This window comes from Balaenoptera physalus, assembly GCF_965194825.1.
Source record: "Balaenoptera physalus genome assembly, chromosome: 19".
In the NCBI taxonomy this organism is placed as follows: domain Eukaryota; kingdom Metazoa; phylum Chordata; class Mammalia; order Artiodactyla; family Balaenopteridae; genus Balaenoptera; species Balaenoptera physalus.
The window spans coordinates 33,588,843-33,611,015 of NC_138900.1; the positions used below are offsets into that span (position 1 = coordinate 33,588,843).

A 22,173-nucleotide genomic window follows, 5' to 3' on the forward strand; every position below is an offset into this window, starting at 1 on the left:
AGGGGGAACGGGAGCGCCAGAGTGGGTGCGAAAGCTGGGTGGCACCTTCCCCTCTGCAGGGTGCAGGGCTGGTCTGTGCCCAGTGGGCCAGCCACAGGGTTTTTCTCCCTGTTCTTTCAGAAGAACAAACCCAAGGTGGTGACGCTCTCTACAGCACCTGTGAAGGAAGAAAAGAAAGCCAAAAATGTCCAGAAACAGCAGGGAGGGAACCACCAGGTGGCGTTCTCTAAGCAGGTGACACAGCCCCACCACTGTCTCCACGTGGAGGAGGGGCACCCACTCTGCTCCTGCGCGGGGTCGGCTACTTTTTTTTTAATTTAAAGCTCTAAAATTCATTCCTGCCCCACACTAGCACCCAAATGGATCACCTGCCCCCTCCACCCATCCAGCGCCCCACCCCAACACTCTGCACACCCCGGTGGGCAGACTTGCACCCCTGCGGTAGAGTTCATTCTTCCCGGGTGCCAGCCCCTCCCCTAAATCACTCAGGAGTGCCGCTGGAAAGAGGAGACCGCCAGCGAAGGCTGTGGTTTCCATGGTCCCTCAAGGCCTCCCTCTGAGCTATGGGGACAGAAGGGAGGCGTTGGGGAGCGGACACCAGTGTGCCTTCCTGTCCCAGTGTCCCGGCACCCAGAGCAGGACTCTCCTTCGGCCCCCTCGCCTGCCTTTCAGCAAGCCCTGGCACTTGCTCATTTCGGGAATGAAGGAGGCAGAGCCAGATCTCTGTTCTCTAGCCTGTAATGTCTCTCCAGCTCCCCTCCCAGGCTTCAGGGCAAAGCTCCAAAAAGCACGGGGAAGCCTCCGCCCTATACCGAAGGCTCTACAGAGCGGAAGCAAAGGGAAAACGCCTCAGCAGCATGACCCCGGGCAACTACCCCAAGGGTGCACCTAGGAAATCTGGTAAGGGAAGCGCCTTGGTCCGGATGCCGGAACTGTCCTCATAACTGCCCTCCTGTCAGAGGGACCAAAAGCCCACAGCATCCTTAGGGCAGCACCATCCACGTTGACCCAACCTCTGTGTATGCAGGAGCCCCACGTGACTGTTCGGGGAATCACAGCGCAAGGGGGTGTGGCCTGGACAGGAGGCGAGCGGATGTCAAGGCTCAGCTGGCACCAGGGTGTTCTCTTCTCAGGAAGCCAGTGTAATGTCCCCCAGGTTCCTGAAGCCATTTTGGTGACATCAACCTCATGTCCAAATGATCTAATCAGTTTAGATACTGTGACAATGTCAAGGTGCTACAGAAGGTACCACACCTGCTGGCTTGAAATCTGCCTGGTGATGCTTGCACCCAAGAAGAGGTGGGCTTGGGTTATGCCAGACACCTATTGCCAAGACTGCCTGAGTTCAAATCCCAGCCCCACCAATCGATAACAATTGTATATGAGATGTTATATAATCCCAAGCCACTCCAACTCTGGGGTCTGGTTTTCACATCCATAAAATGAAACATAACATGACCTGCCTCGCAGTATAGTTGTGGGTTGAGGCATGGAACATACTTATCCTGATACAGAGTAGGTGCTCAATAAATGTTAGCAAATGGTTATTTCTAAGTAAACATTTTGCTAACGTTCTCTGGTGGGCTCTGTTGGAAAAACATGCATTTATTGTGCCTGGCCCCTTGGGATGGAGGTGTATGGTAAAAAAGAAATCTGGAAGGGATTCCAATTAGCCCAAAGGCAGAGGGGCAAGAGCCTTCAAGCAGGGGCTCGTTCTCCTGTACAAACTGCTCCCATTGTGCCCAAGAAAAGCTCTTTTTTTTTTCTTTTTCATTGGAAAAGTCATTGTAACCAAACTGTAGTTACTTGCCTGTCAGAACTAAATATGATTGGCTCTAAATGCAAGGCAGAATCCTGGACTGAATCCTAAAATAGCTCTTCAGTGGAAAAATTGGTGAGACCCAAGAAAGCTCTGTAATATGCCCATGTTAATTGCTTGTTCCCTGCTTATGTAGGATGTTAACATTAGGGGAAACTGAGTGAAGGGTGTATAGGAACTCTCTGTACCATCTTTGCAACTCTTCTGTAAATCTTAAAGTACTCCAAAATAAAAAGTTTATTTAAAAAGTAGAAAGAGATTGACTTATGCCCTATGGGAAGCCCCACACCTTCCCCAAGTTTCCCGTCACTCTCAGTGTCCTGGTCCTGCTGGGACCCTGAGCATCTGTAGGTCTCACTTCCAGTGGCTGTTTCCTTCTCCCTGCTCTCTGCCAACCCAAACACAGAACACATTTCCTTCACTTCTCCCCAAACCTTTCACATGAAGCCTTTATGTATAAGCAGACTTTACTGAAGGTTTCGGGTAACAGAGGGAAATAATTACATCACAGACTTAACACAGCAAACATATTAGAAGTCGATTATGATCCCCTCTTGTTCTTCAAAGTCCTTTGTCCCCTGCCACCAGGAGATTTCCCTGGCTACATTTCCTGCAGGGGTGGCCTCCAGATGTTTTCCTCAACCCCAAGACTAGGGCTAGAGTCAGACAAGCCAGGCACCCAAGTCACAAGATTTAAGGAGGTGCTCTCTCTCAGGTGCCAACCCTGCACTTTCATGAGCCTGAGAGAAAGCACCTCCTTCAATTTTGTCCCCTGGGTACCTCGTTTGTCTCACTTTAGTCCTGGTTCTGCCCAGCTCTCCCTCTTCTTCCCTCTTTCCTCTCCCCTCCACTCCATCCTCTGCCTTCCTTGCCCCGCACATTCCCATTGGCTTCTTACATCAAGGGATCACTTTGTTTCCTTTGTTTCACTGTCTCATTCCACACTCAATGTAATCTATCAAGATATTTTCCTAAACAAAGGCAGTTCCTTCCCTAAGAGAAACTCTCATGCAAGTCGATTCATTTTTTTCATTTCACGGAACAAGGATGCCAGCAGGGCAGGCTGACTCACCAGCTATTTGGTCTTCTGCAGTTCCCCCGGCATCTGCCCAGCCCTGTCCCGCACAAAACCACACTGTTGGAGAGCAGTCTTCCCTCTCCTAATGTAATACAACCAATGGCCACTGGGGGTCAGCAGGTGCTCATGCCCCTCAAGTGCAGCAGCTGTTCAGAGGCATCCAGGAACCACCTGGGCATGCAGGTGTGGCACCCAGGACTGAGTCAGGGCTGAGCCTGGGCACAGCAAGGGGAACTTACTGTGAAGGCTGTCAGGAAGCCTGAAATGAGTGAGCAAGAACTGGTTTGGGAGTGAAGATCAAGACAAAGCAGCCTCTAGGAAGGGCGTAGAGGCAGTTAAGGGCTAAAGCAGGAGTCTAAGAGGGGGTAAGTGTAGATCAAGGAAAAGTATTCTAGACCAGAACATCTGTTTCTAACCTCCCCCAGCCCCACTCAGCACCCAAATCATTAGCGTCATTTTCAAGAACCAGATCCCCTGTGTGTCCCACATTCCCTGTCGGAAGAGTAAGCTCTTTCCACTCTCCATGTCGTGGTTGTGTTGACCTGGTGGGCATGACCATCAAACATTCCCCACCACCTTCGGGACTGGAATGTGACAACTCAACCCGTGCAATCACAACCACTGCTGCTCTTCTGTGTTTTCCGTGTTGTGATGGCCACAAAATCAGAATCTGCAAAACATTGTGAGTGTTCTGAATGAATGATATTAACTGTCCCTGGCTCCAGAACACCGAAGCAAATAGAAGCGACAACACCCATGTGGAATACTTTCACTTTTCAGAGCAGACTGCTTCGCCTTTGTCACCTCACCTAATTTTCACCAAAACTCCCACTCACTGCTGAAATGCCCCTGTCCCTCCACTGATTACCATTCGGCACATTCAGGATGCAACAGCCTGCTGCCCCTCCCTTCTCCTCCATTGCCTCTCCTCCCTTGAATTCCCTGAGCACACTTTCTTCTACTTTCTTTCCTCCTTCACCACCCTCTCCTGGTCCCCTCTGAGGGCTCACCCATAAATGCTGACTGCTTGGCCTCCTCCCAGCACAGCCTCTAGGTCAGCCCAACCCAGACCCAAGGCAGCAAGAGATCCATATGGCTAAGCCGAAGCTGTGGTCTTTGGTCACCTCACTTCTGTGAATAAAGGGTGCAAAATATTCCCATTTGGTGGGCTTCTTTCCCTTGCTTCATCTGATTTCCATAAAAGGCTTCTCTGACCCACACATAATTTCCACTTAAATTTATTAACCTCATATATTTCTAACTTGCTACTAACCAACCTTCCCTTCTTTCCCCCTTCCCAGACCTAAATTTCCCCTCTGAATTCCGCACTGATCAGTACTGCCATTCTCATCCCATTATACAAGTTTCCTGGCTGATTCTATCCAAAGGAGTGGCTTTAACCACTGTCTAGGGAATTGCAAATCCAAATCTCCAGACAGCCTTCTCTCCTGAGTTCCGTCTACATGCCTGCTCCCAGTGTTAGCTTGGCTGTCTCTCAGGCTCTGCAAACCCCCCTGCCTCCCCTTCACAGGGGCCATCGCATGGGCTAGCACTGGCCCAGCACAGTGGCCCAAGTCAGAAGTTGTCTCCCTCCACAACCCTTTATGACCCATTACTGGGTCCTGGAGATTGTACCTTCTTCATACCTTTCATCTCTTTCACTTCCTCTCCACTTTAACTACTATTATTTTAGTTTAACCCTGATCCTGTTCCACCCTAAGAACCTCCAATAGCTTTCATCCTCTATGGCTACCAAACTGGCCTTCCTAATTTATTTGGGTCTTTATATTTAAAGGGAGTTTCTTAGAAGCAGCAGATGATTGGGCCTTGCATTATTTTCAATCCAGTCTGACAATTTCAATCTTCCCATTGGGATATTTAGACCATTTACACTGAATGTAATCATTGATATGGTTGAGTTTAAACCTACCATGTTGGTATTTGTTTCTAATTTATTCCATCTATTCTTTGCCCTCCCCTTCCTGTTTTTCTGCCTTCTTTTGGGCTGAGTAGTTTTTGTGATTCCATTTTATCTTCTTTGTTGGCTTGTGAACTATAACTCTTTGTTGTGCTATCTTAGTAGTTGCTTTAAGGTTGACAGGATTCATCTTCGACATATCACAGCCTACCTTCACCTCATAGTCTGTATCACTCACGTAGAACATAAGGAGCTTACAAGAGTATACTTCCATTTCTCCTCTCCCAACCCTCAGGCTACTATTGCCATTCATTGTATTTCTCCATAAGTTATTATAAACCCCACAATACACTGTTATTACTCTTGCTTTAAGCAAGTATCTTTTAGAGAGACTTCAATGTTTATCCATAGTTAACATTTCTAGGGCTCTTCATTGCTTTACATAGGTCCAGCTTTCTGCCTGGAGTCATCTCCTTCTGCCTAAAGGTCTTCCTTCAACAATTCTTATGGTGTGGGCTTGTTGGTGACAAATTCCTTCAGCTTTTATATATCTGAAAAGGTCTTTATTTCACTTTTGTTTCTGAAAGGTACTTTTGCTGAGTGTAGAATTCTAGACTGACAAGCTTTTTTCTTCAATGTTTTAAAGTTGTGCTCTGCCTTCTAACTTGCATTGTCACCAGTGAGAAGTTGGCTGTCGTCTTTATTTATGTTCCCTGTAATGTATCTTTTTCCTATGACTTCTTTGGAAGTTTTCAAGCATCTTGATGATGATGTGTCTTGATGTCGTTTGCTTCATGTTTCTTGTGTTTGTGTTTGGGGTTTGTTGAGATTCTTGGTTTATAGTTTCCATCATATTTGGAAAATTTTGGACCATAATTTCTTCAAATATATTTTCACTCCTCCACTCTCCTCCTCTCCTTCAGGCACCACAATTACACATATTTGAAGTTCTGAAACTCAGTAGGTTTTTTCCCAGTCTTTTCTCTCTGTGTTTCATTTTGTATAGTGTCTGTCGCTATGTCTTCAAATTCACTAATTTTTCCTTCTACAATACTTAATCTGCTATTAATCCCACCCAATGTATTTTTCATACTATACATTGTAGTTTTCATGTCTAGAATTTCAATTTGGGTCATTTTCAATCTTCTGTGTCTCACCTTAGCATGCTCAAGCTTTGTTGAACATACAGAGCTATACAGTTATAATAGCTGTTTTAATGGTCTTGTCTACCAATTCTATCTGTGCAGTTTCCTCTCCTGCATAACTAGTATTCAGCTGAGAGAAGCTTTTGCAGATCTCTGCAGCTCTCCATGCAGTTTTCTCCTGTTACTCTGCCCTGTGAATTCTAGCTTCCTTGGCGCACTTAAATTGTCTATTCTCTCTCCCCAACTCAGGGAAACTGCTAGATACTATCTAGGTTTTCCCCTCCCTGTGCTGCAACCTGGAAGCATCTCCCAGCTCTCAGCTGGGGCTCCCATGGGACTCACCTCTTCCTTTTCTCAAGGGCCACTGCCCTGAGTTACCTGTTGTCCAATGTCTGAAAAAGGCTGTTTCATGTATCAGGCCCCACTTTATAGCTGCTTAAGATGGAAGGATAAATCCAGTCCCTGTTACCCTATCTTGGCTGAAAGCAGAAGTCTCACATTGGCTTTTCCAAAGCACAAACCTAATTGAGTGCAATGACAAGTCATTGAAAAATTTTAGGAGGGAAGCTACCAAGTTAGATTTGAATTTTTAAAAGGTGACTCTGGCTAAGGGCCACTAAAAGATGTTGGGAAGACACTGGGAACACATTTCCAAAGTAAACCTTGACAAAGTCTGAGCGTCTAGACTAAGAAAATGGAACTCACTTGGCTTTCTCTCCTTGCCCACTATTCTCAGAGCATTCTGTCCATGCCAGGCAAGGGTGCATTCCTAATGCAGAGAGTTGGAGGGCAGTTCCCAACTCTGTCTCTATGAGTACAGAGTAGTCCCTGGAGTCCCAAACATAGCTCACCAGAAATCTAACTTATCTGTTCAGCCATGGACTCAGGAACATGGGACATTTTCTCCAAGAGGGTAGCCAAGACAGGCTCCCAGAAAAAGGCACTGACAACCTGGGTTCACATTTTCCTGGATCCACTACTGTCTATGGCATCTTGGGCACGTGACTTAATTTCTCCAATCCTCCACTTTCCCATTTGTTCAATGGATGTGACATGGTTGTGAGATTGTAGTTGCCCCCCTCCCTAGAAAGGCTTTAGAACACTGCCTGGCACGTAAGTTACGCAATAAATGTTAGCTAATATGTAAAATTATCATTACCTTTTCTATTACTACTCTTCTTTCCTACATGAGACCTACCTTGACCCAGAAGAGGATCAGATGTCTCAGGAAAGGCTATGGCCCTTTCTCCAAGGGATTTCAATTTGTGTCAATGAAGATGTGTAGCTCAGGATTCTCCTGGAACATAGGACCAATTTCCACCATGCACAAACAGACTGCTAACACCATCTGACCCTATCACTCTATTAGGGCCCAGCTGTCAGTTTAGAGAGCCATACTGGACATAAAGGTTCCAGTTCAGCCACTGACTCATTATGAGACCTTGGGCAAGTCAAAGCTTCTCTCCAGGCCACTGTACCTCCCTTTATGTAATTGTAGAAGGTCTAGACTCCCCCAGACATATCCTGGTAAAATTCCTGAATTTTATTTATGAAATCTAGCAAGCTTACAGGAAGAACAACTTACTTACAAAGGAAAAAGAGTCAGATTAGCATCAATCTAGAAGTGAAATGAACACCTATAGACTACTGAGAACAAAGATTTATAATCTCATAATCCTATCCTCAGCCCGTATATAAGTTTCCATTGGGGTGAATGAATGATATTTGCAAATTCAGAAATATTTAGGGACTTTCTCAGCCATTTATCCATTCATCTATAGAAAATGCCCTGGAAGAGAGCAGAGGCACCAAATTAGGAGATAACTGGTTTAAAAATCAAAATCTAGATACACACTTAAAATCATGCGATATAGAAAGAATGAAAAAAAGATAGGCAAAGAGATAACAAGAAATGCAAACATATGAGGTGGATTTAAGGCTAAAAGAAACAACAGGGTAAAAGAGGGATATTTTAAAATGTTAAAGAGAACAAATAATAACAATAAACCTACACACAGCAAAAAAAAGTAGTTAAATAAACATTTAGGAATGCAAAGAGAATCTGTCAAAAATAAAGTTATAGTAGGAGACTGCAAAATACCTCTTTCAGAACCCAATAGACAGATCAAAGAGACAATTACAATAAGTGCCTAGAAGAATCTAACAATGTAATTAACAAACCATAACTTTATAGTTGAATAGAGAACACACATTTTTATATGGCCAAAGAATATTTCTAAAAATCATCTGCATATTCATCAAAAGAAAACATTAACATTCAAAATAGTAAAGATTTTAGGGCCATCTACAGTATCCTAAAGCAATAATTAGAAATAAAATTAAAATTAAAAGATAATCTCAACAGAAATTAAGAAACACTCCTAAAATACCATTATTTCAAAGAAAAAAACTATTGAAAATAAGTCTGTTTCATACCAAAATCCATGGGATGAAGGCAAAATCTATGCCCAGAAGAAAATTTACAGCAAAAACTAAAAGTAATCGTTCTTGTCTGTATAAAACAAACAAAAAAGTTAACACTTTTATTAATTTAATGATATAGAAGAAATAATTAATACGAAAAAGAGAGAATTAATACATTAAATACCAGCTAAGATTAATGAAATACAAGATTAAAAATAGTTAAAAGCATAAATCCAAAGCTAACTTTTTAAAAAACCAAGTGACAAATAGCATGAAGTTATCATGAGCCTTGTCAAAAGAAGAGTCAAAAATATACAAGATTTTATATGAGAAAGGATGCATAAGCAAAGATAAGAAATACATTAAATGAATTATAATAGAATACTATATGCACATCTACACAATACATTTGAAAATCCAGCATAAATGAATCATTTCCTATCAGACTATAAATTATCAAAATGGACATAATAAAGAGTAGAAAAGTTGAATAGAGCAATTTCTGAGGTAAAAATTGAAAGATGGTAGACATTTTCCCACTAAAAAAGGCACCAGGACAAATGATTTCACACCAAGTTCTACCTAACATTTAAAAAGCAAATAATCCCAATGTTACTTCAACTATTGCAGGCCATATAAAATATAGACATTTGTGCATTAATTTCACAAGCCATCATAAGCTTAAACTTAAAAGATTAGGCAAAAAAGCAGGCCAATCTCACAATAATAGATGATTTTAAAATGATTTTTAAAATTTTAGCAAATAGACTTAATGTATGAAAATATAGCAAATATATCCATGTATGAAATGAATAATAAACCGTGACCAGGTGGGATTTATTATAGCAGGTTACGAATGGTTAGGTTAATCAATATCAAGATATCTAATAACATAATTTATTACATCAATAAATTAAAGGAAAACCATATGATCAGTAGATGATAGAAAAGCAATAAATAGAATCAATCAATTATTACTAATAAAAACTCTGTGTAAACCAAGTGTAGAGCTGCTAAATGTTATAAAACATATTCCAAAAATAGTGGCAAATATCATTCTAAATGATGAAATGCTGAATCACTTTAATTAAAATCAGGAACAAAATGAGGCATGACTGCTATCATCATTATTGACATTGTTTTGGAGGGTCTGCCAAATGCAACATGTCAAGAAGAGTACATAATTTTTATAAATATTAGGAGGGATATATTTTCATTTTTCTCCTGATATGATTGCCTTTCTGCAAAACTCAAGAAATTCTAGTCAAAAAATAATAAGATCTGGTATGGTTGTTGGTGTACTAGAAAAAAAATTTTTAAACAGTAGTCTTTTCTCTCTACTAGTCACACCAGTTAGAAATAGAAATGAAAAGAAAATATTCCACTCGCACAAGTAAAAATCTGTAAAATACAGAGAAGTATGTTTAACTAGAAAATAATTAAGCTCCAAGTCTCCAAGCTCTAGTCCCAACAGTATTTCACTCACTACAAACACCATATTTGGGTAACATCTGACCCTCACTCTTTCATTTCATACATGTGTGTCTTTGTGCACGCTGTTCCTCCTGCCCGCCCATGCTGTTCCTCCCTTTTTCATCTGATAAACTATTTGTCCTTTAAAACTCCAGTTCAAGGTTGATCTCCTCTGATACCTTCCCCTAAACCCCCCTTTAGGCTAACGTTCACTTTAGGTGAATTTTCTCTGGGGAGGGAGAGAAGATTGAGAGAAGGAAATGAATGAAAGGAGAGAAAGGGAATGAGTTGAGGAGATGAGGGGAAAGGAGGGAGAAAAAGATGAATGGGGATTAAACGAATGCTGAGAAGGAGAACCTGCCAAAGCCTTGAAAAGACCTGATGTCTCAGTGATGTCCGAAGCCCTTGCGGCCTTCCAGGCCTATCCCCTTCCTGTCCAACCTACTGATCACCCGTGCCAGGATCTGACTCCCTGGTGACATCTGTCCAATTTCAGACTTAGACATCAAGGATGAAATCACCCAAGAGTCCACTCAGCGCTTAACGCCATACCATCGACAAAGCGTCATAGAACCCATGTTACAGGATGCTATCTTTGTCCCACGGAAGTCGACCCTCTTGCGAGACTGGGTTGGCAAGATGCCCGACGCTTCCTTTGAGCGGAAGCTGAAGAGCCTCATGGAGAAGGGCAACGAGCCCAAGATGGAGATGGTGAGGATGCTGAAGCCGGAGGAGGTGCTGAGCTGCCGGTGAGCAGCCCTGCGCAGGTGGGGCTGGGCGCGTTCTGCAAGACCAGGCTTTGCTCACGACTGCCTGTGGTTCATACACCTGGGCCGAGCCCAGAGCAAGGGAGGGTGGCTGCAGCATGTCCGGGCTCTGTCTCCGAGTCCAGAGGGCTGCTCCAGGGCTGAAGCTGTTGGGTTTCTGAGCAGAGAATCATCTCCTGAATGGACACAACATTTAGGCGCTGCCATTTTGATGGCACGCCTTTGGACACATACACAACCTTTCCAGAATTTCTATTTGTTTCACAAAAGAAACCATGAATATTATTCACAACGGAAAGAATGAGTTGTTTGTGGCCTCGTTTTAACAGGAAACAGGAAACTCCCCCAAGATCCTTTACACGATGGTGTTGAATTGCTGGTGACAGTAGCCGCCATTCCCAGGGCTACCTGCTGTATGTTTGGGGTTTTAGACTCCAAAGGGACCATGAACAAAGTATGAAACCATTTGGTATTTACTGCTCTTACCAAGGGGTCTCACTTCTTGCTTGTTCTTTGTCATACTTATCAAGACCCACTGGTTTTCAGCAACACCAAACAGCTTGGTTTCTGCCCCCAAATCCAAGCATCCCTCCCCAGCCCAATGTTATTCTTTACTGTAAAGATGTAACTGACAACACTCAGAAACTTTGGCAAAGGAGGAAATAGGACAAGAGACTAAGGTAGTCATCCTTGTAGAGTTCACAGCAGTGAACTCACCTGTAGGTTTCAGACGGCCTCAGATGCCTGGCATCCGAGGGCCCCACCACACAGGCCTGCTCTGCTGGCTGACTGGCTGGGGGATGGAGGGATGGAATGGCTAACTGGCTGAAAGATGAACAGGCAGTCTCCTCGACTAGAGGGGGCTTCTGGCTCACGCCACCTCCACAGCTGGATGACTTTGGCTATGGGTTTCAAATTGATAAAGTGGTTTTAATTGATTCCGGCCAAAGACAGCCTACCTGGGCTCCATGGTGGGGAGAAAAGAGGCTTGGACAGGGTAGGGGGAGAGAATATTTGGAGAGATGGCAATTAACAAGCCATTAGAAAAACATCCAAGAAAAGGATGAAATTGTCCTTTGCAATCTTAGTGAGCGTCCACAGGTAGATATGTGTGAGATTGCCCCCGGGGCTGGGCTGGTCAGGGAAGGGTGGGGCTGACCGGAGCCATCAGGGAAAGGTAGTACAGGTATAGCGACTGGTGAGTGGGGTCTGAGCTGGCTGTAAGAACAGGGAAGCTCTGGGCAGATCTTGAAAGAGAAGGGCATTTCCCTGGTGGCCTACTGGTTAGGATTTCAGGCTTTCACTGCCAAGGGCCTGGGTTCATTCAACCCCTGGTTGGGGAATTAAGATCCTGCGGGGCCACAGGTATGGCCAAAAAAAAAAGTAAAAAAAAAAAAAAGGAAAGAGAAGGGAGACCATTCCCAATGGGTAGAAAAGCCAGGTTCTATCAATATGCAGCTCTTCCCCCACCATCTGTAGCAAATTAAGCAACCAGAATGCAGCCTGAATCGGGGGCCTCCCTCCTTATACTATAGCTGGGAGCAAGGTCAAAGTTGATGGTGGAATAAGGGATATGATTGCAGAGATACTGTCTAAATCACATAGATGGCATCAGTCCTATTCTTCAGTCAAGTCAGAATGGTGGGGCTTTAGCTAATATTTTAAATCAGTGTTTTAATTTTAATTTTGTAATTGAAAATTTTAATTGTTTGAATACTATTAAAAATACTCACCTCTATTCCTACAATTTTCTCAGCCTTTATTTCCACTGTCCTGGATTTCCCCCAGCCCTTGGCCTCACTCAGATCACACACACATGGCAGTGATGAGAGAAAACACCTAACAATTTGCATCCTGGTTTTTTCTCCCCATTTGGCAATAACGTCACAGCCATATTGCATCTTCTTCTTCCTAATGACATTTTAACACTAGCAGAAGAGTCCTTGAAATGGATATTCCATTTTTTGCTTGACCATTCCTCTGTTGATGGAATTTCCTGTTTTCCTATTGTTGATAACCCCAAAATAAACACTTTTGTTTATGTAGCTTTTCTTTCCATTGACTTCTCTTCTTGGGATAAGTTGAGGACCTGAGTGGAATTACTGAGTCAAAAATAATAAACCTGGTTTTTTGGGGGGTGGGGCAGGAGGTGCTTGGCATATATGTTGCCAAATTGATCTCCAAAAGAGTTATACCAATAAAAACTCCCACCAAGTCTGTGGGGTGTCCCAGTCTTTTTTTTTTTTTTTTTAAATCAAGGTGTCAGGCAGAGCTGAATTTTTTCTGGAGGCTCTAGGAAGGAATCTTTTTCCTTGCCTTTTCTGGTTCTAGAGACAGCCTGTATTCCTTTTTTTTTTTTTCTTAATTTTAATTTATTTATTTATTTATTTATGGCTGTGTTGGGTCTTCGTTTCTGTGCGAGGGCTTTCTCTAGTTGCGGCAAGCGGGGGCCACTCTTCATCGCGGTGCACGGGCCTCTCACTATCACGGCCTCTCTTGTTGCAGAGCACAGGCTCCAGACGCGCAGGCTCAGTAGCTGTGGCTCATGGGCCTAATTGCTCCGCAGCATGTGGGATCTTCCCAGACCAGGGCTCGAACCCATGTCCCCTGCACTGGCAGACAGATTCTCAACCACTGCGCCACCAGGGAAGCCCAAGTGTGTCCCAGTCTTTTATGAGACCTCTGTCAGCTGCAGAAATGTCTGGAGGGCCAGTCCCTTACAGAGGTCCCACGCTGACGCTGTTTAACTCTTTTCAATGAAGTTTGCACCTGCAGTGACTCCACCCTCAACTGACCTCTTTGGCCTTGTCTCGCACAGATACCTGAGGCTGTCCAAGAACAACATTCGAACTTTGCTCAAGCTGTGCAAGGACGCAGGAATGAACGTGGACATCCACCCCCACGTGGTCGAAGGAGAGATAGATGCGAAAAAGGTGTTCAACCAAAACATCAGTGTAGCCCTCTAAATAGCTCCTCTCCCTGGCCACCTCAAGCCCCCTCTGCTGTTGGACCCTCGGCCACCAGATGCCACCCTCTGGCACACCACACCTGGCTCTTCAGACCTGGGGCGTCCCCTTTTGACAGTAGCGATCATGAAACAAGGCTAGACTGCTTGGATCATTGCACTGACGTAGTGTTTTGTCCTCGTCATCCAAGTCAGAACCAACGCAGGAGAAACTATAGGTTTCCTCCCCACCCCCCAAAGAACACTCCTTGGAAAAGCCTTCTTAGAAAGGAAGTCTTAGAAGAAGTGAGAAATGGGAGCCCAGAATCTCCAGAGGGATTTCAGGAGGGACAAAGTATTGAGGGGCTGCTGGGGACACATGCACCCCAGGTCTTGCCCAACCATCCCCACTATGTCCTGTGGTGGACACGGCCCTGCGGGGAGCTGGCCCTCTTGTGTGCAGGGTGGGGAGCTGATCGGGAGAGCAGGAGGGGGAGGACGCTGTCAACTCAGGTACACAAGGATTACTCAGAGAAGTCACAGAGCAAGGAACTGGCTCAGAGTCACGCAGGCGAGAAGCGGCAGGGCTGGAATGGGAAGAGTGTCCTCACCTTAGTCTCCCGTTCTTGCCTGACGGAGCTTCTGGCAAATCCTGCACGACAGTTCAGAGATGCTGCCTTCCTCTCATGCAGCAACTGCCAAAGGAGGTCCCTGTAAGCACTGCAAGTAAGTTCAAATCCCAACTGCCCCACTTACTAGCTGTGTGACTTTTGGCAAGTTACCTTCCTTCTCTGTGCCTTTGTTTCCTCATCTGTAAAATGGGGCTAATGATGGAACCTGCGGAGCAGGGATGCTGAGAAGAGGAAACGAGAGCTTCCATGTGAAGCATGAAGCACAGACATTGACACACAAGAGCTCAATGAACATGTGGGCTGTTTCCCTAGTTCCTGGGGTGGACAAGGAGCAGACTTCCCAGCCCCGGCTTCCCCAGGAGGGGTCCTTAAAACTGGGCCTATCGACGTTGAGTCAAGCCCTGTTGAAAAGCTGCTGATTCCAAACCCATGCCCTTCGTGGTAAGTCCAAAAATTAAACGGTCCCTGAGCCCTCAGGGGCTAGTGAACACCCCCAGGGGATAAGGTGTAGCCGCTGGTCCAGCTGGGCCCCGCTAACCAGGTTTTACTTTCTGCCTCCATATACGAAAAGGGCAGGGATTCCACCGCCCCCCCACCCCATATGCTTTGTAAATCTCCATGCCCCATCTCGAGGCTCCAAAGTGACCCCACTGAGGTGAGTGGCTCTCTCCACTGAGAGTCATTGCCCTTGGGAGTCAGAGTAAAGGTGTGGAGGCTTCCAATCCCCCCATGCACCCACTCAAGTCACCACTAAGGGAAGGCAGAGCCCCTTAGGGTTGTGGGCAGCTCAGAGACGTGTGCCCGGAGCATGGCACCCCGGCGATGTTTAGACAGAGCCCATGGCTAGAATCTCAAGAAACCAGCTGTGAACGATTAGGTGATAGTCCCTCTCTCCAGCAAATACCTGTTCTTGGGGAGAACCAGCTCTTCAAAAAGGGGAAAGAAAGGTATTTCCTGAGCCTCACCAAGTGTCAGGCACTTTGTCGGTATCGTCGCATTCAAAATCAAAACCTAAAGCCATCTTCAGAGGCATTCACTTCGTCCCACCGACTCCGTGGTCTGCATGAGTCACTGCCAACCTCTTTCCTGCACTGAGTGTTCTCACCTCCAGGAAGTCCTTCTGCCTATCTAATCTGCCTCTCTCTTGCTGCAGTTTGAGCCCATTTTCTCTCCTTTGAGCCACAGTGGAAAGGGAGGAGAAGTCAGTCTCCTTTGTCTAATAAATATTCATATTCAGGGAGGATGTGTACTGAGGAAAAAGTGCACAGATGAAATGGCCCTGAGAAGTTAAACGTCAGGTACATCACTAAGAGCAGCTGTGTGATATGACCATGACCATTTAGCCTTTCCAACTTCATACTTGTTTTTTCAGTTTTCTGTCATATAATTCCATCTGATTATTTCTCCAGTGTCCTTTCCACATCCCTCTTAAAATGCATTGATGAAGGCTGGATCTAGCCCGGTTTTCTAATAAGGTGCCAAAGACTGAGTTCTTTCTGGTAAGAAGGATTGACTCCAAGGTGACTATAATTTCCACTCATTCATTCGTTTTCTCTCCCCCCACCAATTGTATTGTATGGCAGGCTTGCTGTATTCCCCTTATGGTTCACCGAGACCGCTGGGTCCTCTTCTGCAGGGCCGGAGTTTTACATCAGCTTTTTCTCCACGACTCACTAGGAGACCCAGATGCAGGGAGCTGCTCAGGGAGAGGGAAGCCCAGCCCTTCTGATGTCACAGAGGAACCAGGAGAGGTGCCACCTTTCCAACCTCTAATCTGGAGCTCTCCTCGCCAGGTGGAGTGGTCAGGTGATGCAGAGCAGGACGTTTGTGTTTCTAACACTCCAGTAACAATCTCCACTGCACCACCCAGCTCCTTAGATCCATCACGGCCCACATTCTCTCTGACCTTCACAAGTCTGGACTGGGGAAAGAGCAGATCTTCAGCTCACCTAGTTCGTCTGCTTCTGATCACATCACATATTTACTGAGCCCCACCAGGCCCTACGGTTGGGCCAGGGACTCAGTAGTTAAGAAGGCCTGGTCCTGCTGGCCTGGGCCATATGGTCCTGAAGACAGAGGAGTAACCAGTTAATCAGTGAAGTGCAGAGAGCATGTGGAGTGCCTGGGAGACCTGGGGGAGGAGGACCGCACCATGGGCTGGAAGCGAGGAGACAGAAAAGCTTCTTTTCTTTTTAAATTGAAGTGTAGTTGATTCACAATGTTATGTTAATTTCTGCTGTACAGCAAAATGATTCAGCAAAGTGATATATATGTATACCTATATATACTTTCTTTTTTGTATTCTTCTCCATTATGGTTTATCACGGGATATTGAATATAGTTCCCTATGCTATAAAGTAGGACCTTGTTGTTTATCCACTCTATATATAATAGTTTGCATCTGCTAACCCCAACATTTTTGAGAAAAGCTTCTTGAAGGACGAAACTTCTGATGTAAAACTTTTGAGAATAAATAGTCCCCAGCGTTTTTGTATGGGAAGGAAGAGCAGACCAAAGGAACAGTGTGTGCAAAAGCTTAGAGGCCGGGGCCGTATGATGAGGAAACTGCAGGTAGTTCCATCTGCATGGGGTGGAGAATTCACGAGAACAGTGGCAGGAAATCATATGCTTGCAAAGGATTTGTAAGCTATGCCACAAGGGTTTTTTTTTTTTTTTCCCCTTGGGCTTGTTATTCATTCATTGAACAAATCTTTATTGAGCACTTACTATATGCCAGGAACTGTTATAAATACTGGGGGTAGAGCAGTAAACAGAAAAACACATGATTGCTGCTTTCCTGGAGCTTATATTCTAGTTAAAGTTGTTACTATGTTCCTCAACACCAATACATTCAGCAACTGATGAGAAAATAAAACTAGGATGCAATGAAAGGAAAGGACTGGGCAGAGGTTGGGGAGGATGTCTTTAGCTAGAGTGGTCAGGGCAGGCCTCCCTGAGGAAGTATTTGAGTTAATATGTGGCTGAGGAGGAGGCAGCCAAGTGCAGATATAGGAGGGTCTGCTCCAGCAGAGGGGACAGCAAGAGCAAAGGCACATTCATGGGACTGAGAGGATGGTCACTGCGGCTGAAGCCCACTGAGGAGGCAGGGAATCAGTCAGGCCTTGAAGACTATGGTCCAGAGTTTGGAGTCATTCAATTGCAACAGGAAACCATTGGAGGGTGATAAATAGAGGAGAGATCACTCTGGCTTCTGAGAAGAGAAAATATTGTGAGAGCGGAAGGGACAGCTGGGGGACTAGTTAAGGAGGTGTATCAATTAGCTATGGCTGTGTAACAGATTACCCCAAAACATAGTTTAAAGAACATAATTCCTCATGAGACCTCTGGTCAATCAAACCATTCTGATCCAGGCCAGGCTTAGCCAATCTAGTCTGGGCTCATGTGTTGGTGGGTTACCTAGTGACTTCACTGAGGGTTTGCTGGTCTACAACGGCCTTGACCGAGATGTCTAGTCTCTGCTCCATGCACGTCATCCTCTAACCGGCTAGCCTGGGCTGGTGCTCATGGTGGTGGCAGCATTCCAGGAAGTGCACAATGTCTCCTGAGACCTAGGTTCAAAACTGTCACACCGTCACTGCATGTAGTTCTCAATGGCCAAAGCAAGTCCCAAGGTCAGCTCTGGGTCCAGGGTGGAGAAGTAGGCTCTGCCTATAGAAGGAAGGCACTGCAAAGTCAATTGCCAAGGGCCTGGACATAGGGGGGAATAAAGGATTATGGCCATTTTTGCGATCAACCTACCACAAGAGGCTGTCATGTAGTTCAAGAAAGAGCAGTTGGAGGCTTAAAATACTATGATCATGGTGGAAGCAAAGAACTGAAAATACACTTTAGAGGTAGAGTTGATAGAATTTGTCACTGAATTGGAGGCAGGCATGAGGGAGAGGAGTCAAGGATACCACTTGAGTCATCCTTTGGCCAGAGTGACTGTTGGGTGTGCCTAAAATGAGCTGGTGGGGTGCCGGGGGGAGGGAGGCAGGAGCCAGGGATTCAGCTGGGGCTGGTTGGGTGGGTGACGCGGTCAGCATCCGTGATGCTGCTTCAGTGGTCATGATGGGCCACTCCTGACAGGTAATCACAAGGAGAGTGATGTGATGAAGGACAGATGGGAGGGGCAAGCCCAGACGTAGGCTGTATTTGTTTCCTAGGGCTGCTGTAAAAAGTACCACGTACTGACTGGCTGAGAACAACAGACCTTGGTTTTCTCACAGTTTTCAAGGGCAGAAGTCCCAAATCAAGGTGTTGGTAGGGCCATGTTCCTTCTGATGCCTCTAGAGAAGGATCCTTCCCCCTCCTCGTCCAGCTTCTGGTGCCCCAGGTGTTCCTGGGCACGTGGAAGCGTCACTCCAATCTCTGCCCTCATCTTCACATGTTTGTCTTCTCTGTGTGTCTCTGTTCTTCCTGTAAGGACACCAATCAGATTAAATTAGGGCCCACGCTACAACCTCATCTTAGCCTGATTATATCTGCAAAGACCTTATTTCCAAATGAGGTCCCAATCCCAGGTTCCGGGGAGTTAGGACTTCAACGTATCCTTCTGGGGACACAATGCAACCCATAACACGGAGAGAGACCAAAAGTGAGGAGTTGGAGGCCCAGAGAGAGGCGGAGAGTTTCCCAGGAGGCCCTTGAGCTCATGCCAGAGTTGGCTCTGGAACCCACGCTCTTGACCCACTCCCTGACCTGGCCTTCCCACCACGCCCTGCTGCCCACACTGCCCATCTCTGCCCAGTGGACGATCCAGAGCTTGGGTCCCAGGCTGGTGGCCCCAGGAGCAGAGCTGTCACTCTGCTGGGACACTCAGAGAGCCAGGGCCTCCAAGAGATTGTCCCCGGGCCCCCAGACCCTGGTTGCTGGACTTGCTTATCAACATGCAACCCTCTACACAAAGTGAAGTCATCTTAGCAGGAGGTCAGGCCCAGCCCCTGCTGTGCTGAATGCCACATCCTCAAGGGATTGCTTGGGGCTCCCAGACCCTCGAGCGGTGAATTGCTGTGAGGACCGCACGTCTCAGACCCCAGATGCTCCTGCAGAGCCCGGTGCAGGCTTCCCTGTGGCCCAGCACAGTTGGGAAAAGGGAGGGAAAATGAATGCTGGGAAGAGACTTTGCCCCACCCCAGCTGCTGGGGCCACGTGGGTGCTCTCTGGGGGTCCAGAGACCTCACAGGAACTAGGAGTATCCAAGTCAGCTTCCTGACTTTGTGGGCAATGAGCCCATGGCGAGCCCCAAGATAATGAAGAGAGGGAGAGGCTTGTCAGCAAGCTCAAGCCAGGGTCCACTGGCAGACAGCCCCACCTGCTGCACACCGTACTCTAGGAGCTTATAAACTCGGAAATGACCTCGTGCATGGTACCATTACATTGCATTTTCTGAAAGAAACAGACATATATACCAGGAACAGATTTACACGGGTACCATCCCCTGGTTTATGACAAAGGTGACACAGCAGTGCAGTGGGGAAAAGATGATCTTCTCCATAAATCAGGCTGGTCAATTAAATATCCATATGGAAAAAAATATTGACCCTCTGCCTCCCACCAGATGCAAAAATCAGTTCCAGATGGGTGCAGACTGTGAAAGCTTTTAGAAGAAAAGAAGACAATCTCCATGATCTTGGCATAGGCAAAAAAATTTTCAGTAGAACACAAAATAATAAGAGAAAATATTAATAAATTATAGTATAGTAAAAGTAGAGACTTCTGCTCATTAAAAGACATCACTAAGAGAGTGAAAAGGCAAGTGACCCAAGTGGGAGAAAATATTTCTGAGAAAGTGCTCGTATCCAGATGACATACTGTTTAACTCCTATGAACCAATAAGAAAAAAGTAGGCAACTCAACAGAAAAATGGCCAAAAGTCTTACATAGACAATTCACAGAAATTAGCCAAGTGACCAGTAAACATAAGAAATTTCTTTAGTCATCAGGATTGCAAATTAAAAATACTATGCAGTACCACTAATACCCACCAGCACCACTAAGACCCACTAAAAATACTATGCAGTGTACCACTGATACCCACCAGTACTACTAATACCCACTAAAGATACTATGCAGTACCACTAATACCCACCAGTACCACTAATACCCACTAAAAATACTATGCAGTACCACTAATACCCACCAGTACCACTAATACCCACTAAAAATACTATGCAGTACCACTAATACCCTTGGTGACAGTACCAAGGGTAGGTGAGAATGCAGACGAACCAGCACTCACACTGCCACTGGAATGGTAACTTAGCACAACCACTTTGGCAAACTGGCAATATCTACAAAAGTCGAATATACACCCTACCCATGGTCCAGTATTTTCATTCCTAGACACATGCTTAACAGAACTGTATACATATGTGCACCAAAACTCTGTACTAGAATGTTCATAGCAGCTTTATTCAATATAGCCAAGTTCTAGAATCAGCACAAATATCCATCAGCAGTGGAAAGGATAACTTGCAGTATATTCATATAACGGGATACTGTATAAAAGAGAGAATGAACAGACATGGATGAATGAACCACCCAAACGATATTGTGCAAAAATAGCAAGATAGACAAGGCAACAGCTGTATACAGTTCCAAGTATACAGCAGTCAACCCAGCAAAGGAATCTCCGGCCTTAGGAGTCAGGATAGTGGCAGGAGGGGCTGGAGGGGGCACCTGGAATGCTGGTTACACAGATGTTCACTGCTGAAAATTCACTGAGTTGTACACTTGGGATTTGTGTCTTTTATGCAGGTATGTTGTACTTTAATTAAAGTCCCTTTAAGAAACAGTACACTAGCTGTTTTTGTAAGAGAGTTCTGGTTTTGTTTGCTAAAGACAATAAGAGCCTCAAAATGGAGACGGTTCAGGTCCCCTGCACCTGCAACGTGAAGGTGTCAGGGGTTCAAACTTCCAGTCATAAGATAAATAAGTCCTGGGGATTCGTGTATAGCACGGTGACTATGGTTGATGATGGGGTGCTGTGTATTTGGGGGTTGCTAAGAGAGTTGATCTTGGAAATTCTCATCACAAGAAAAAATTACATTGTACACCTGAAACTAGTATAATGTGTGTCAGTTATATCTCAATTTTAAAAATTTGAAAAATAGAAATCAAGGAGAGCCTCAAAAGTGAGGCGGCTCACGTCCCCTCCCCTCCCATCCTCTCGCGTCCCCTCCACAGCGGCAGTTCCCTCTCCACACCACAAGGTGGGGCTCGATCACAGCAGAAGACCTGCACCTACACAAGTCTGACCCGGCAGCTGGTAGAGCCCTCAGCACACGAGGGACAGTTGGACCCTGGCACCAGCTTGAGCCCAGAGTGGGTGGGTGAAGCCCAGCTGTTCACACACCAGCTGAGGGCCCCTGGGCACATCACTTCTCTGAAGCTTCCATTCTTCCCCACAGATGAAGGCAAGAAATGCAATTTGAAACAACAATGAGGTATTACTTTATATCTAATGAGACAGGAAAATACTAGTTAGCTGGGGAATGCCAAAGTTGGCCCAGATATGGAAATGAAGGAAGCTTCAAACCTTGCTGTAGGTAGTGTAGGTCACTGTGTTCTTTCCTGGTGAAGTTACACACAGACGTTGCAGTGACGGGCAATTCTACTCCTGGGTGTATATTCCAAAGAAGTTCTGTCACAGGAGATACATTGGAGGGTGTTCACTCAGTGCTGACAGAGGTAGCCGAGTGCTGGAGGCCGTCCATGCGTGGGAAGGTGGATGGCAAAACGTGGTGGGTGGAAAAGGTGGAAACGGGATGAGATGTGACACAATAACCTTCATACAAACTAAAAATATGTATGTATAAACAGTGCATTGCTTATAAGAACATGTATAAATGCATTAGGACAGCTGGAATGGGATTAGGAAGGAAGGAAAGGAGGGAGGAGGGAAGGAAGGGAGGAGGGAGGGAAGGAGGGAAGGAAAAGAAAATGTAGCTGAGAATACCAAGTTTCTAGGG

The 22,173-nt window shown here is 45.5% G+C and overlaps 1 protein-coding gene across 4 annotated transcripts in view; it reads left to right on the plus strand.

Moving 5' to 3' along the window:
* LOC309648684 (uncharacterized protein C16orf78) overlaps positions 1–18,223 on the plus strand; it is a 100,328-nt gene extending 82,105 nt beyond the window's left edge. For all 4 annotated transcript variants that reach the window (XM_082437607.1, XM_082437604.1, XM_082437605.1 and 1 more), the window contains exons 3-6: positions 121–234; positions 753–900; positions 10,354–10,606; positions 13,443–18,223. In XM_082437607.1, coding sequence (XP_082293733.1) covers positions 121–234; positions 753–900; positions 10,354–10,606; positions 13,443–13,590 — 663 coding nt within the window. In that variant the 3' untranslated portion in view covers positions 13,591–18,223. The remainder of the gene's footprint in view (positions 1–120; positions 235–752; positions 901–10,353; positions 10,607–13,442) is intronic.
* The last annotated feature ends 3,950 nt before the right edge of the window (positions 18,224–22,173 follow it).